General features: G+C 43.0%; 1 protein-coding gene across 3 annotated transcripts in view; it reads right to left on the reverse strand.

Moving 5' to 3' along the window:
- nucks1a (nuclear casein kinase and cyclin-dependent kinase substrate 1a) overlaps positions 1 to 10,925 on the reverse strand; it is a 106,160-nt gene extending 95,235 nt beyond the window's left edge. Inside the window, exons 1-4 of one of the 3 annotated variants that reach the window (XM_070859083.1) lie at positions 10,496 to 10,925; positions 8,937 to 8,980; positions 1,622 to 1,727; positions 1,015 to 1,097 (exon numbers count right to left, since the gene is read on the reverse strand). In XM_070859083.1, coding sequence (XP_070715184.1) covers positions 1,015 to 1,097; positions 1,622 to 1,727; positions 8,937 to 8,980; positions 10,496 to 10,512 — 250 coding nt within the window. In that variant the 5' untranslated portion in view covers positions 10,513 to 10,925. Of the gene's footprint in view, positions 1 to 1,014; positions 1,098 to 1,621; positions 1,728 to 8,913; positions 8,981 to 10,495 lie in introns of those variants that run through there. The other 2 variants (XM_070859081.1, XM_070859082.1) reach the window with 2 other exon arrangements.
- Between the last annotated feature and the right edge of the window lie 4,315 nt (positions 10,926 to 15,240).

Here is a 15,240-nt window from a genome sequence, read left to right on the forward strand (position 1 = left end):
CTAATCTGGAACCAAGCAGAGTAGGGAAAATAAAACATTGCATCTCTTCACCATGCATTAAGTGTTCCAAGATGCACCAGCACTTGTTGATTCAAAAATCGGGTCAAATCATTCAAGACTTGAAAAATAGTATGATAAACAACACAAAGAAAAATAGAACAAGCATACAAAGGCACAATCAATCACCACAGAGATAAACCAAGACACATATACATGATATATTTAAAACCACTCGCACAGAAAACTACAGCTGTCATGTCCTATTTTGCGACCTTTCAACTTTTATAATTTGACTTCCATGATTTTCTGCCGATGACAATTATCCCAATGATCTTAAAAAAAAAATTGTAGCAAATCTGTAAGTTTTACTGTGCTTGAATTTCAAGCAGAGAGAGGCAAGAGTTCGGAGCTATCTGTGGCTATAGGAAAGCAGTCACCTAACGTAAACTTACCACTATGTTTTGGCACAAAACACCTTTCGTAAAAGGTATAGTCTCAAGATTTCAGATTAAGGTGTTTTCCATTTGCTAAATTTCTACAGACTAGAAATTCCTACCTGCTAGAATTCTGTATCTGAATGAGCTAAGACGCCGACAGAGACAGGAAACTGCATTCAACAATGTTTGAGTGCCAGATAAAAACAGTCACATCTCATTTTTTAATCTCCTATTGCCAGCTTTTTTTTAAATTTAATTTTTAAATCATTTATTTACCTCAAGTTCCTTCAGTTTTGCTGTTAAAAACCACCAGCCAAGGATGACAGACTGTCTTAGTTTGACATTATTGACGTTCGATTGATTGGCTGGTGGGACACTAGTGTTCCAAGACTTTCTTTCCCCTTCAGAAGTCCCATCACCAGCTGATCAGATTCATTACAACATGTAGGCATATGAGCCGCCAGGAATAATCAATACCTACAAATGTAGAGCTGCGAGACATACAACTGCACTTACATGAGGTTGCTTCCTTCGGCCTGACCTTTAACCTGTACCATACAGTTTAATGTAAACCCACCAGGTGAATGGGATGTCTCCTTCTTGGACAATGCAATGGCAGCCTTCAGGTCCTTCTCATACAGCTTGTCGTCTGATTCCTCACTGCCAAATAAATGAGAATACATGCCAATACGATATATATAAGATATAAATAGCTGCAACTGTTCTCAACTTTGACAAATGATGCATTGTGACAACAAAATAAATCCTTGGTTCTGGGAATTAACCCATGATGAACGGGGTTTCAAGCAGCCAATGCCCAATTGCTACTTCATGTAATCCACCTATTCAACTTGAAAGCCTCTTTTGTGGCCATTCAGGTCAAGGGTGTACAGTTGACAAAGCAGCCAAGATGCTGATGCCTTCATTTTGCTTTCTAGAGTTGAATTTAAACTTGTGCCTCAGAGCATAGTCAACATGTTTAACAATAGCACTGCTGCCCAACAATAAGAAGCTACAAGCCACGGCATAACATTTTCTATACCTGAAAAGAATCTGACCTGAAGTCAGAAATTAAAGGCAGTCTTCTACACCAAGCCATGTACCCACACGATGCAATCAAAAATGTACAAGATAATCCTTTAAAACCAAAATACGGACATTGAAGGAGTTCCAGTAAATGTTACCTTTCATCTCGTGCATTTTTTGCAGTCTTTCGTTTGTTTTTTCCTTCCCTGGGAGATGCCCGTGCTCGCTTCGCCGGAGGGGGCGAATCTCTTCCATAAGCTTCATCTGCAAGCAAAGATTCTGGTTAATATTGCTACTTCCCCCAATTCCCTACATCCACTATGACAAACCAAAATGACGCAGTTTACCAGGCTGGAGGAGAAGAATAATATCCTATTATACAAGAACGTGAGACAACATCCAAAGACTGGTAGCCAGTGCAACGCTATTGGGGATCAGTCAGATCCAGTTAGTTCCTGTCCAAAACATAAATATGCCACAGAAGCAAGCAAATATAGTAAAGATGACACATGGATAGAAATGAAGCACTCGGAAAGCAGCCTGCAATAACAAACTGCCTTCATGAGATTGCTTGTTGCATCACTGGTTTTCTTTTCCATACCTACAGCATCCTAGTGCTGTTAACTTTTAAAAATAAGTGTCTAATGATGCAGGGAGGTGGGAACTGCTATAGATAAATGTTAGCAGCTCAATCTTACTGAACCTGCTGGTTACACAGAGTTCTAGAAATACTTTGAATTATCAGAAAAACAAATAAAGGAATTGAGAATAAGAGGGGGGGTCAGAAATGAAGATAAATTAATTTGACGCAGGAGAGAAGCAAGTGGGAAGAGAGAGCAACTGGGACAGAGTTGCAGTCAGTTGCCAGGCCAACTAAGATGGGTTGAATCAAACGTGTGATTACATTACTGTAAACCATACATGAGCAAGTTAAACCACAATCAGTAGAGCCTCAAGATCACTCCAAGGACTGTTTAATTTTTGTGACTGTGCTGTCATTTAATACTGTTTACAAACCAGGATTAACAATTACATCCTAATCAGTACATTGCCCCCACACCAATGTTCCCATTAAGCACCAATGGAGGTCCCGCGCAGGCCAACTAGCAACTATTAAACAGAAAAACCGCGCATGCGTGGAATTTAAATGAGCCATGCAGCCCGTTAAAGGGGCTACGCACCCAAAAATGATTAGAGGGAACATTTCCCCACACCCTGATCAATTTTTACTTTTTAACCATTCTTCTCTTGAAAGCATTGACTCCACTGGGATATGGTTTTGCAGGGAGCAAAACTCCTTGCAACCTACGATGTACAAGTCAGGACAATAAGTACAGGCAGGCTATTCAACCACAAGAGGATTTCACAACCATACACGATCCTGTTCTTGTACGACAACCACATGTAAACACTACCAACAAGGTGACTGGATAGCAATCAGAATCAAGGATTCTGGCCAATTGTTCCCTCCTCACCCATGGACTGGAGGTCAACTGTCAAATGGCAGGACAAACCTGCTCGAGATCAGCCAACATGGTATTCTCGGTCTATGTGGGCCAATGAGTAAACATACCGGCCTGGATTTTGCGATAGAAATAACGGTGAAGTATCAGTGCTCACCATTATTATGGAGTAAATCAGACAGCATCTTCTAGCATCCACTCATGTGCAATAAAATGCGGAAATCCGTAAGTTCCTCCACAAGCTTCGCCATACGAGAACCTCGTCCAGAGATTCTACCCACCAATGTTCCCTCTAATTTTATTTTTACATCTTATAACTGCAAAACTTCTTTAGCCCTGAAAATGTGAGTTTACAAATGTGGAGTCACACTCCTTCAGAATTTAATTATTACTGGGATTTTTTTTTAATTATCTTTAAAAAAAAATTCTTATCTCTCCCTTAATCTCATCTTTCATTCCCTCTCACTATCTGTGCATGATTTTAGATTGAATTAAATATTCTAATTTAGACACTGCGTGTCAGTGAGGATTCTTCAATCTGATCGGTTGAAAGGACATGCTGGTGCCTGCCCTGCTCTCACACGACACAGATCCTTTGTAGAGGGCAAACCGCTGCAAAGGATTTCCAATAACCCTAAGTTGCCATGCAAAACCCGGCGAAAAGTCTGTGGGCAGCTTCAAGCATAATGAACGTCAAGTGCCATTCCTTGGCCACTGACCGCAAAATCCAGACCATTATGTACTACTGTACTGAGCCACTAGTGCACTTCAAATTAGAAATCAATGCACAATACAAGCAATGTTCCCTGTAAGCTGTGCTTTGCTCTGTGCGGCCCGTTTCTTTTAATGTGCTGTCCCAATGTCTGCGCACACGTGATATTTAAATGGAAAAACCGGTGAGGGGCCTGCGCAGGACCATTCCCATTACTGCACGTCCTCATAAGGCAACAATGAATACAAGATAAAAGGAGGGAGAGAGAAAACGGGCAACTATAGACCGGTTAGCCTGACATCAGTAGTGGGGAAAATGTTGGAATCAATTATTAAAGATGTAATGGCAGCGCATTTGGAAAGCAGTGACAGGATCAGTCGAAGTCAGCATGGATTTATGAAAGGGAAATCATGCTTGACAAATCTTCTGGAATTTTTTGAGGATATAACTAGTAGAGTGGACAAGGGAGAACCAGTGGATGTGGTGTATTTGGACTTTCAAAAGGCTTTTGACAAGGTCCCATGCAAGAGATTGATGTGCAAAATTAAAGCACATGATATTGGGGGTAATGTCCTGACGTGGATAGAGAACTGGTTGGCAGACAGGAAGCAGCGAGTCAGGATAAACGGGTCCTTTTCAGAAGAGCAGGCAGTGACTAGTGGGGTGCCGCAGGGCTCAGTGCTGGGACCGCAGTTATTTACATTAATGATTTAGATGAAGGAATTGAGTGTAATATCTCCAAGTTTGCAGGTGACACTAAGCTGGGTGGTAGTGTGAGCTGTGAGGAGGATGATAAGATGCTGCAGGGTGACTTGGACAGGTTAGGTGAGTGGGCAAATGCATGGCAGATGCAGTATAATGTGGATAAATGTGAGGTTATCCACTTTGGTGGTAAAAACACGGAGGCAGAACATTATCTGAATGGCGGCAGATTAGGAAAAGTGGAGGTGCAACGAGACCTTGATGTCATGGTTCATCAGTCATTGAAAGTTGGCATGCAGGTTCAGCAGGCGGTGAAGGTGGCAAACCGTATGTTGGCCTTCATAGCTAGGGGATTTGAGTATAGGAGCAGGGAGGTCTTACTGCAGTTGTACAGGGCCTTGGTGAGGCCTCATCTGGAATATTGTGTCCAGTATTCCTAATCTGAGGAAGGACATTCTTGCTATTGAGGGAGTGCAGCGAAGGTTCACCAGACTGACTCTCGGGATGGCAGGACTGACATATGAGGAGAGACTGGATCGACTGGGCCTGTATTCACTGGAGTTTAGAAGGATGAGAGGGGATCTCATAGAAACATATAAAATTCTGGTGGGACTGGACAGGTTAGATGCAGGAAGAATGTTCCCGATGTTCGGGAAGTCCAGAACCAGGGGACACAGTCTAAGGATAAGGGGTAAGCCATTTAGGACTGAGATGAGGAGAAACTTCTTCACTCAGATTTGTTAACCTGTGGAATTCCCTACCGCAGAGTTGTTGATGCCAGTTCATTGGATATATTCAAGAGGGTGTTAGATATGGCCCTTACGGCTAAAGGGATCAAGGGGTATGGAGAGAAAGCAGGAAAGGGGTACTGAGGTGAATGATCAGCCATGATCATATTGAATGGTGGTGCAGGCTCGAAGGGCCGAATGGCCTACTCCTGCACCTATTTTCTATAACAAAGTAGTTCAGATATGAAAACCTACCCAAGTCCCAAGATGTATTACTGCCTTGAATCAGCCATCTAACTCAAAATACTCATTCCAAATGAAAAAACTTACAAGAAATTTAGATGCATACATACCAATCAAGCTGGATAGTAAAAGATCAAAATAAGCACCTATTTGGTTGATCTGAACAGAAGTTTTTAAAATAAAAATTTTTTCACAACTCCAAACAGAAATATAGATCAGTACTAAAATTAATTTTATTCATTCTGGACACTTCATTCATTTTTAGTGTCAGCTGCAGCTCAGGTGAGTAACACCCTCGCCTCTAGAGTCAGAAGGTTGTGACTTCAAGTTCACCTCCAGGGCCTTGAACACAAAACTTCAGTGCAATGCTGAGGGATTGCTGCACTGTCGGAGGGGCAGTCTTTTGGATGAGTCGTTTAACCGAGATCCCGCCTGCTCTCAGGTGGATGTAAAATTCCCATGGCATTATTTCGAAGAAGAGCAGGGGAGTTATCACCGGTGTTCTGGTCAATATTTATCCCTCAATCAATGTAACAATCTGGTCATTATCACACTGCTGTTCAAGAGAGCTTGCTGCATGCAAATTGGCTGCCGTGTTTCCTACATTACAATAGTGACTACACTCCAAAATACTTAATTGGCTGTAAAGCACTTTTGAGACGTCCCGTGGTCTTGGAAGGTGCTATATATGCTAGTCTTTCTTTTCTTTTATATAAATGCACAATCTAAGAGCTCAGCTAGTAAAATATTAAATTCATTGAAGAAATGACAAACAGGGTTGGCAATATCCTATAGATACTGCTTTGCCAGTGCCAATTTGAAAGCAGGTTTGTCATTAATCTTCATTCTACTTAGCCTGCTTTTACTCCCATTGATGGAAAACCCAGTCAAACAGAACACTCATAACTACAAAGGTAGAGATTGCTTTACAGAGACATTTGGAACAATCACAATTAGCTGAGAAGACTGCCAAAAAATAAGTACACAGTCATGATTACTACCGGCCAACACAATATTCTATTGTTTTTGCATCAGTGTGTAGGTGGATATGGATAAGGGGTAAGCCATTTAGGACTGAGATGAGGAGAAACTTCTTCACTCAGAGTTGTGGGCATGTGGAATTTTCTACCACAGGAAGTTGTTGGGGCCAGTTCATTAGATATATTCAAAAGGGAGTTAGATGTGCCCTCACGACTAAAGGGATCAACGGGTATGGAGAGAAAGCAGGAAAGGGGTACTGAAATGCATGATCAGATGAATGGTGGTGCACGCTCGAAGGGCCGAATGGCCTACTCCTGCACCTGGGCATTTGCTCTTCCAGACTGTCAAGCTGTGTGTATGGGGAGGGTTGGGGGGGAGAGAGGGAGAGAAGGAGAGAGAGAGAGAGAGAGAGAGAGAAAGAGATTTATTTTCCTGGTCCCCATGCTAGCGGATATTGTTAACGGCTCCCTCCCTCTCCTCAGGTACTGTCTCCCTCTTCTTCAAATATGCTGTCATCACCCCTCTCCTCAAAAAAAAACCCACCCTTGACCCTTTTGTCATTGCAAGCTACCGCCACATCTTCAACCTCATTTCCCCAATCGAAGTCCTTGAACATGATGTCACCTCCCAAATTCGTATCCCACCACTCCATCTTTGAATCCCTCCGATCAGTGGACCCTGCCACAGTCTTGAAAACCGTCTGTATCAATGTTACAAATTACATCTATGACATGACTGTGAACGAGTCATCCTTCTCGACCGGTCTGCAGCCATTGACACACCATCCACCTCCCAACTGTTCTCAGTCACCCAGCTGGGTGGGACTGCCCTTGTCGGATTCCATTCTTATCTATCCCCCCGTAGCCAGAGAATCACCTGCAATGGTTTCTCTTCCCGCTCCTGCACTGTTACTTTTAGAGTCCTCCAAGGATCTATCCTTGGCCCAATCATATTTCTCATCTACACGCTGCCCCTCGGGGGCATCATCCAAAAACACACGGTCAGGTTCCACATATACGCTGATGATACACAGCTCTACACAACCATTCCAGTCTGATATGTCTCACTGCTTGCCCTACATCCAGTACTGGTGTCGTATTTGATCCAGAGAGGAGCGTCCAACCACACATCTGCTCCATCGCCAAGTCCACCTACTTCCACCGTAACATCACCTGTCTCTGCCCTAGCCTCCACTCACTAGTTATGAAACCCACATCCATGCCTTTGTTACCTCTAGACTTGACTATACCAATGCTCTCTTGGTCGGCCTCCCATCTTCTACCCTCCATAAACTTGAGCTCATCCATAACTCTGCTGCCCGTGTCTTAGCTCGCACCAACTTCCGTTCACCCATCACCCTTGTGCTCGCTGACCTACAGTAGCTACTGGTCCTTCATGCCTCGATTTTAAAATTTTCGTCGTTTTCAAATCCCTCCTCGGCCTTGCCCCTCTAGTCCTACAACCAATGTTCCCCTTAAGCTGCACAGCCGTGCAGCACTCCAGGGGTCCCACCCAGCCCGATTTTATATAGAAAAACTGTGCGTGCGTGGTATTTTGAATGGGCCGTGTTTCCCCCCCCCAAAAAGTACAGGGAACATTGCCTACAATCCTCCGAGAACTCTACGGTCCTCCAATTCTAGTCTTTGGCGCATCCCTGATTGTATCTTGGCCTTTATTGCAAAGGGGATGGAGTATAAAAGCAGGGAACTCTTGCTCCAGCTATACAAGGTATTGGTGAGGCCACACCTGGAATACTGCGTGCAGTTTTGGTTTCCATATTTACAAAAGGATATATTTGCTTTGGAGGCAGTTCAGAGAAGGTTCACTCGGTTGATTCTGGGGATGAGGGGTTGACTTATGAAGAAAGGTTGAGTAGGTTGGGCCTCTACTCATTGGAATTCAGAAGAATGAGAGGTGATCCTTTCGAAACGTATAAGATTATGATGGGGCTTGACAAGGTGGATACAGAGAGGATGTGTCCACTGATGGAGAAGACTAGAATAAGAGGGCATGATCTTAGAATAAAGGGCTGCCCATTTTAAAACAGAGACGAGGAGAAATTTCTTCTGAGGGTTGTAAATCTGTGGAATTCACTGCCTCAGAAAGCTGTGGAAGCTGGGACATTGAATAAATTTAAGACAGAAATAGACAGTTTCTTAAACGATAAGTGGATAAGGGGTTATGGGGAGCAGGCAGGGAAGTGGAGCTGAGTCCATGATCAGATCAGCCATGATCTTATTGAATGGCGGAGCAGGTTTGAGGGGCTGGATGGCCTACTCCTGTTCCTATTTCTTATGTTCCAGCGGCGGCCGTGTCCTCAGCAGCCTAGGCCATAAGCTCTTGAATTCCCTCCCTAAACCTCTCTCTCCTCCATTAAGACACTCCTTAAAACCTACCTCTCCTGTCCCAATATCTCATGTGGCTCGGTGTCACATTTTATTTGATAACGTTCCTATGAAGTACCTTGGGACGTTTTACCATGCTAAAGACACTATATAATAAATGCAAGCTGCTGTTGAGTGGATGGTGCCATGAAAATATACTACAATTTAAATTAGCACCCTCAAGAAATTAGGGGCAATTCTTTTTTTAAGTTCACAAGACAAACCACTTAAAATTACCTGATTTCATGCATAGTACATACCATCAGAGTCTTCAAACTGTGAGTAGTCAATGACCTTCCTATTCCTGAGAAAAATAATGGAAAATATTATTTGCTGCAAGTCCACTTACTACCAAAATGGCTAGAATTGTGATGACATTTTAGGATTAAAGTTATTTTGGAAACATTAATCATTGCACACTCCCACAACTTCAATAAACAACAACAATAACTGTAGATTTTTGTAACGAACCAGTTCTGGTACTCTCTATTGCACAATAATATTTGCAGAGGAACAGGTCAAGTGCCCTTCTTGGATTGGGGCGGAGGGAGACAAGAAGAATAACCATAAACTGCTCGCAGTTTAAATTCAAAATCCTCTATTTGCATTCTGAATTATAACAATTCGCCACTTTGAATGCCCAAAAATATGACCTAAAATCATTATCCTGCCAAAAATGTAAATGTCACTGATAGATTTCAAGTAACATTGGTAACTTTTTTCCCTCTCAAAATGAGCTTGCCTGTATTCTGGATCCACCGTCTTGAAAATAAATGCACCTGGAACTATGGCTAGCCTCTCTCCCCAAACACATCCTTTGCTCATTTCCAGTCAGACTCAGAACTCAAGCCCCAAAGAGAGAGACTACTAGTTATAAATGTAATTTATTTTCATTTAAATAAGTCTGCCATGATTACAGTTCCTCAGGAAGTTTGTGTACCAGTGATTGCCATCACTTGACTTAAAAGACTTAAGTTTCCTATTTACTTCACAAGGGATTCAGAACAGTATGTGGAATGCAGTCTCAGCATGAGCCCACTTGTTCCTCCAACTTCCCAGAAACCACATGTCTTTTACAGGACACAATTCAAAATGGAGACGCAGATACTGACTTGGCTCAATAAATCTTACAAGGAATAATACTCCCAGTTACTGAGTTAAAAAGAAATCCCACAAATATTGTGTAAAATATATACTGACATGCATAAGTAAATACATTTTGCATATAGCAAAGTATCACATCAAAACGTGGAAAGTGTGATCATGGTATCAATTCCCTTAAATGATTATAAACGATTTAAATTCAAACAATTTTAATTAGATCGTTGGCTGTTCTGGTCAACTCAAGAGCACAGACGCTTGCAACAGTACACTTAGATTTTCACCCCTTCCCCCCAAAAAAATATTAACTTAAAAAAAAATTGTAATTCCAGTACAATCCTAATGTCCATAGTTAGGGCTTACATAGTTCAGTGCAAACTGAATACAGTACATGGCACTTCGGCAACTGTGCAAAATGCCATTAAAATATTCGGGTTTTAGATGGTGGGAGAAGCACTTTGTGATTTTAATCCAGAGATGAAAATGAAGGTTGCAATAATGTCTACAATATATATTGTTGGCCTTAAACTGCAAAAAAGACCCATTTTGGGAGGCTGCTACACCACACAGAAACACACACACAGGAGGAGGAAGGCTTTGGCATTTTCTGCCAGTGCTGTCCCGCTTTAAGAAACAATACCTGGGTGAGATTAAAAAAATAATGGCAATGCCTCTCCAGCAGAGCTAAGACATCGATTAAAATGCACTACATACGAACCTGACAGGTCTCGACATCTCTTCGGCTAAGGGGAGAAGCGAAAAAGGTTTTTTTTCGAAGAATTAAAACCCAGAGATTGTTTTTCTTTCCCCCCCCCCCCTCCCCGTTGAAAAAAAATAAAATGTTTTTAAAAAAAAAAAGAAAATCAACCCAAAAATGTTGCAGGCCTCAGGCTTCGCCGCTCGCAAAACGCTCAAACGGCCAATTGCTTAAACCCCCTTCCCCTCAAACCAAATATATTATTAAAAAAAACGAAAATAATCTGCTGCGTGGTTTTTTTTAGTCACACACGCCAAAAAAAAAAGCCGCGGGTCCGAAAGGTGGTGTGTTTTTCCACAAAAAAAAAGAAATTAGAAGAGAAATTCTCACTGAATTTCCCCCCCTTCGGTGTAATGGGGAAAATGGGCAACTGGAGATAAAAGAAGCGGAAAAAAAACACACACCGCAACCTAGCCTGGCTCTCAGGTACCGCCCCTTTCCCCCGCGCCGATTGGACGGCCCGCCGCCGTCCGCCAGCCGGTTGGCAGGTTTGAAAAACAACCCGCCCGCCCATTGGTCGGCCCGCCCTGTCCGTCAGGCCCGAACCGCCCCGCCCATCCGTTGGACGGTCACAGCACGTTCGGTTGCGCCTCCGACGTCGCGTGAAAGGAAAAAAAAAAGCAACTCCGCATTTCTAATCGGCATATTCATTTGTGTGTGTGTGTGTGTCTTTTTTTTGGGGGGGGAGGTAAAGAAATTTAGACGGGCCGACTCCCTCGGGATTATTGCTAATTTTTTTTTTTTAAAAAGCTGATTATTCTTCCGGGAATTTTTTTTTTGCCCTGCAGAGGCGAACAGCAGAAATTTGCAATTTGGTAGCGGCAAATTCGCAGGACGCGCTTCCCCACCGCTTTGCCATTAAACGCTCAGTCAGCTCGCAAGTTTTCTCGTTTATCTTTGGATCTCGTGGACATGGATTTTTTTTCAATGTTTTCAAATGTTTCTCACTCCGGCCCGAGTGGAGTCATTAAAATTTGGCGGCAAAAAAGACCCTCCACCATCTTGGTGTGCAATGCACAAGAAGCTCCTGAAGTCTTAAAGGGACATACACTTCAAAAAAAAAACCTGCCAATTTAACCCAAAATACATCCCCAGTCTTAGTCACATATATATTATAAGCATTGCACGATTAAATTTAGGGCGCGACCGCTGCCTAGAGTACTGCATACAGTTTTGGTCTCTTTATTTACAACAACAACAACTTTGTACTTAAATAGCACCTTTAACGTAGTGAAACGTCCCAAGGCGCTTCACAGGAGTTATATGTGATAAAAATTTGACGGGATATACCTGCATTGGAGGCAGTTCAGAGAAGGTTCACTAGGTTGATTCCTGGGACTAAGGGTTGTCTTATGAGGAGAGGTTGAGCCTGTACTCATTGTAGTTTAAAACAATGAAAGGTGATCTTATTGAAACATATCAGATTCTGAAAGGGATTCACAGGGTAGATACTGAGATGATGTTTCCCCTTGGGGAATCTGGAACTAGGGGGCATAGTTTCAGAATCAGGGGTCGCCCATTTATTATTAATAATAACTTTTATTTATATAGCGCCTTTAACATAGTAAAATGTTCCAAGGTGCTTCACAACAGTGTTACAAGACAAACAGATAAATTTGACACCGAGCCACAGAAGAAATTAAGGCAGATGACCAAAAGCTTGTTTAATGAGGTAGGTTTTAAGGAGCGTCTTAAAGGAGGAAAGAGGTAGAGAGGCCTAGAGGTTTAGGGAGGAGTTCCAGAGCTCAGGGCCCAAGCAACTGAAGGCACGTCCACCAATGCTTGAACAGTTATAATGAGGGATGTTCAAAAGACCAGAATTTGAGGAGCGCAGACATCTTGTGGGGTTGTAAGGCTGAAAAAATTATAGAGATTACAGAGGGGCAAAGCCATGGAGTGATTTGTAAACAAGGATGAGAATTTTGAAATCAACACGTTATTTAACTGGGAGCCAATGTAGATCAGAAAGCACAGGGGTGATGGGCGATCTTGACTTGATGCGGGTTAGTACACGGGCTGCTGAGTTTTGGATGACTTCAAGTTTATGTAGTGTGGAATGTGGGAGGCCGGCCAGGAGTGAGTTGGAGTAGTCAAATCTAGAGGTAACAAAGGCATGGATGAGGGTTTCAGCAGCAGAAGAGCTGAGGCAGGGGCAGAGGCGAGCAATGTTACGGAGGTGGAAAAAGGCGGTTTTAGTTATGCCGCGGATATGTGGCTGGAAACTTATTTCAGGGTCAAATGTGACACCTAGGTTGCGAACAGTCTTGTTCACCCTCAGATTGATGCTAGGGAGAGGGATGGAGTCAGTGGTTAGGGAACGCATTTTGTGGCAGGGATCAAAGATAATGGCTTCGATCTTCCCAATATTTAATTGGAGAAAATTTCTGCTCATCCAGTACTGGATGTCAGAAAAGCAGTCTAACAATTTAGATACCAAGCAGGGGTCGACAGAAGTGGTGGAGAGGTAGAGCTGGCTGTCATCAGTGTACATGTGGAAACTGACTCCGTGTTTTCGGATGATATCACCAAAGGGCAGCGTGTAGATGAGAAATAAGACCAAGAACCAAGGACAGATCCTTGGGGGATACCAGAGGTAACGATGCAAGAGTGGGAAGAGAAGCCATTGCAGGAGATTTTCTGGCTACGATTCGATAGATAAAAATGCATCCAGGCAAGTGCAGTCCCACTTAGCTGGACATTGGTGGAGAGGCATTGGAGGAGGATGGAGTGGTCAACTGTGTCAAAGGCTGCAGATAGGTCCAGAAGGACGAGGAGGGATAGGTTACCTTTGTCACAGTCACAAAGGATGGAATTTGTGACTTTGATGAGAGCAGAAGCCAGATTGAAGGGATTTAAACATTGAATTCATCAAAAGATGATCACGGATTTGGGCAGCAACAACATGGACAGGAAAGGGGGGTTGGAGATGGGGCAATAGCTCGCAAGCAAAGTGGGGTCAAGGGTTGTTTTTTTTTGAGGAGAGGGGTGATGACAGCAGATTTGAAGGAGAGGGGAATAGTATCGGAGGAGAGAGAACCATTAACAATGTCGGCTAACATGGGAGCCAAAAAAGGAAGTTGGGTGGTCAGCAGTTTGTGGGAATAGGGTCAAGAGAGCAGGAAGTGGGTCTGATGGATAAGATGAGTTTGGAGAGATTAAGAGGGGAGATCAAAGAGAAACTGGAGAAAGATATGAGTTTAGGGCTAGGGCAGGTGGGAGCGACAGATGAAGTTTGGCCCTGTGGGCTAAGTGAAGGAAGGGAACTCGTGGAGGCAGATCAGATCAGATGGTCTCAATTTAAGATGGAGATGAGGAGGAATTTCTTCTCTGGCGGCCGTGAATCTTTGGAATTCTCTACCCCACCCAGAGAGCTGTGGAGGCTGAGTCATTGAATATATTCAATGCTGAGAGAGACAGATTCTTGAACTATAAGGGAGTCAAGGGTTACGGGAAGCGCACAGGAAAGTAGAATTGAGGCCAAGATCAGATCAGCTATGATCTTATTGAATGGCAGAGCAAGCTCGAGAGGCCATATGGCCTATTCCTGCTCCAAGTTCTTATGTTCTGCCAATAAACCAGAAGCTGCATAGAAGCATTCTGCGCACAATGCCTCTGCGCAGTTCTTGGCCCGTTGGCAGCAGTTTAAAATAATACAAAGTTTCACTCATGCCCTCTTTTCACAGTGCCAAATCGGCTGGCAAGTTGCAATCACCGCGGTTGCCAATCTGTTCCAACCAATACGGTGGTTTTGCGATCTTACTGTAGATTGCACAACGTAAATACTTGGTTGGCCCTCCAGGGCAATCCTGGGGGGTTGGCAACCCCAGCTTGGGGGTGTATTGGTCACCGGGTTACGGAGGTTTTAGTTAATGACTTTGGACAATCCACGCTCCTCATTTATGTAGGGTTACCTTCTTTTGCCAAGTCAAAAACCCAATGGGGACAGATTCATAATAATGGCATTCATTTTGATAGCTTTAACCCTATGCTTTAATGAACAGTTTTCATTTTTGAAATTTCTGAACACCACTCAAATACTAAATACAGCATTCTTGGCTTTCCAAGAAAGCTTAGTGCATTTATTAGTAAAAAGAGAAAATGTACAGACATAAAGGTGTTTCTGCAAATTCCAGGGTATTATAATCAAGACAATGTAATGCATTAAAACTTTTTAAATGCACCGTTGCGCAGTTTTTAGAATGAAGAGGCTGAAAATGATACTTCGAACAGTATGCATTTGGATACAAGATTCAGCTTTCAGATCAAATTGTTACAATCGGGGAAATCTCAGATCAAGAATCTCTTTACATAAGAACATAAGAAATAGGAGCAGGAGTAGGCCATTTGGCCCCTCGAGCCTGCTCCGCCATTTAATATCATGGCTGATCTGATCATGGACTCAGCTCCACTTCCCTGCCCGCTCCCCACAAACCTTTATTCCCTTATCGCTCAAAAATCTGTCTATCTCCACCTTAAATATATTCAATGACCCAGCCTCCACAGCTCTCTGGGAAAGGGCAGAGCATTCCGTAGATTTACAACCCTCAGAGAAGGAATCCCTCCTTATCTCAGTTTTAAATGGGCAGCCCCTTATTCTCAGTCCCCTAGTTTTAGTTTCCCCTATGAGTGGAAATATCCTCTCTGCATCCACTTTGTTGAGCCCACTCATTATCTTATATGTTTCGATAAGATCACCTCTCATTCTT

This window comes from Pristiophorus japonicus, chromosome 17 (genome assembly GCF_044704955.1).
Source record: "Pristiophorus japonicus isolate sPriJap1 chromosome 17, sPriJap1.hap1, whole genome shotgun sequence".
Classification (NCBI taxonomy): domain Eukaryota; kingdom Metazoa; phylum Chordata; class Chondrichthyes; family Pristiophoridae; genus Pristiophorus; species Pristiophorus japonicus.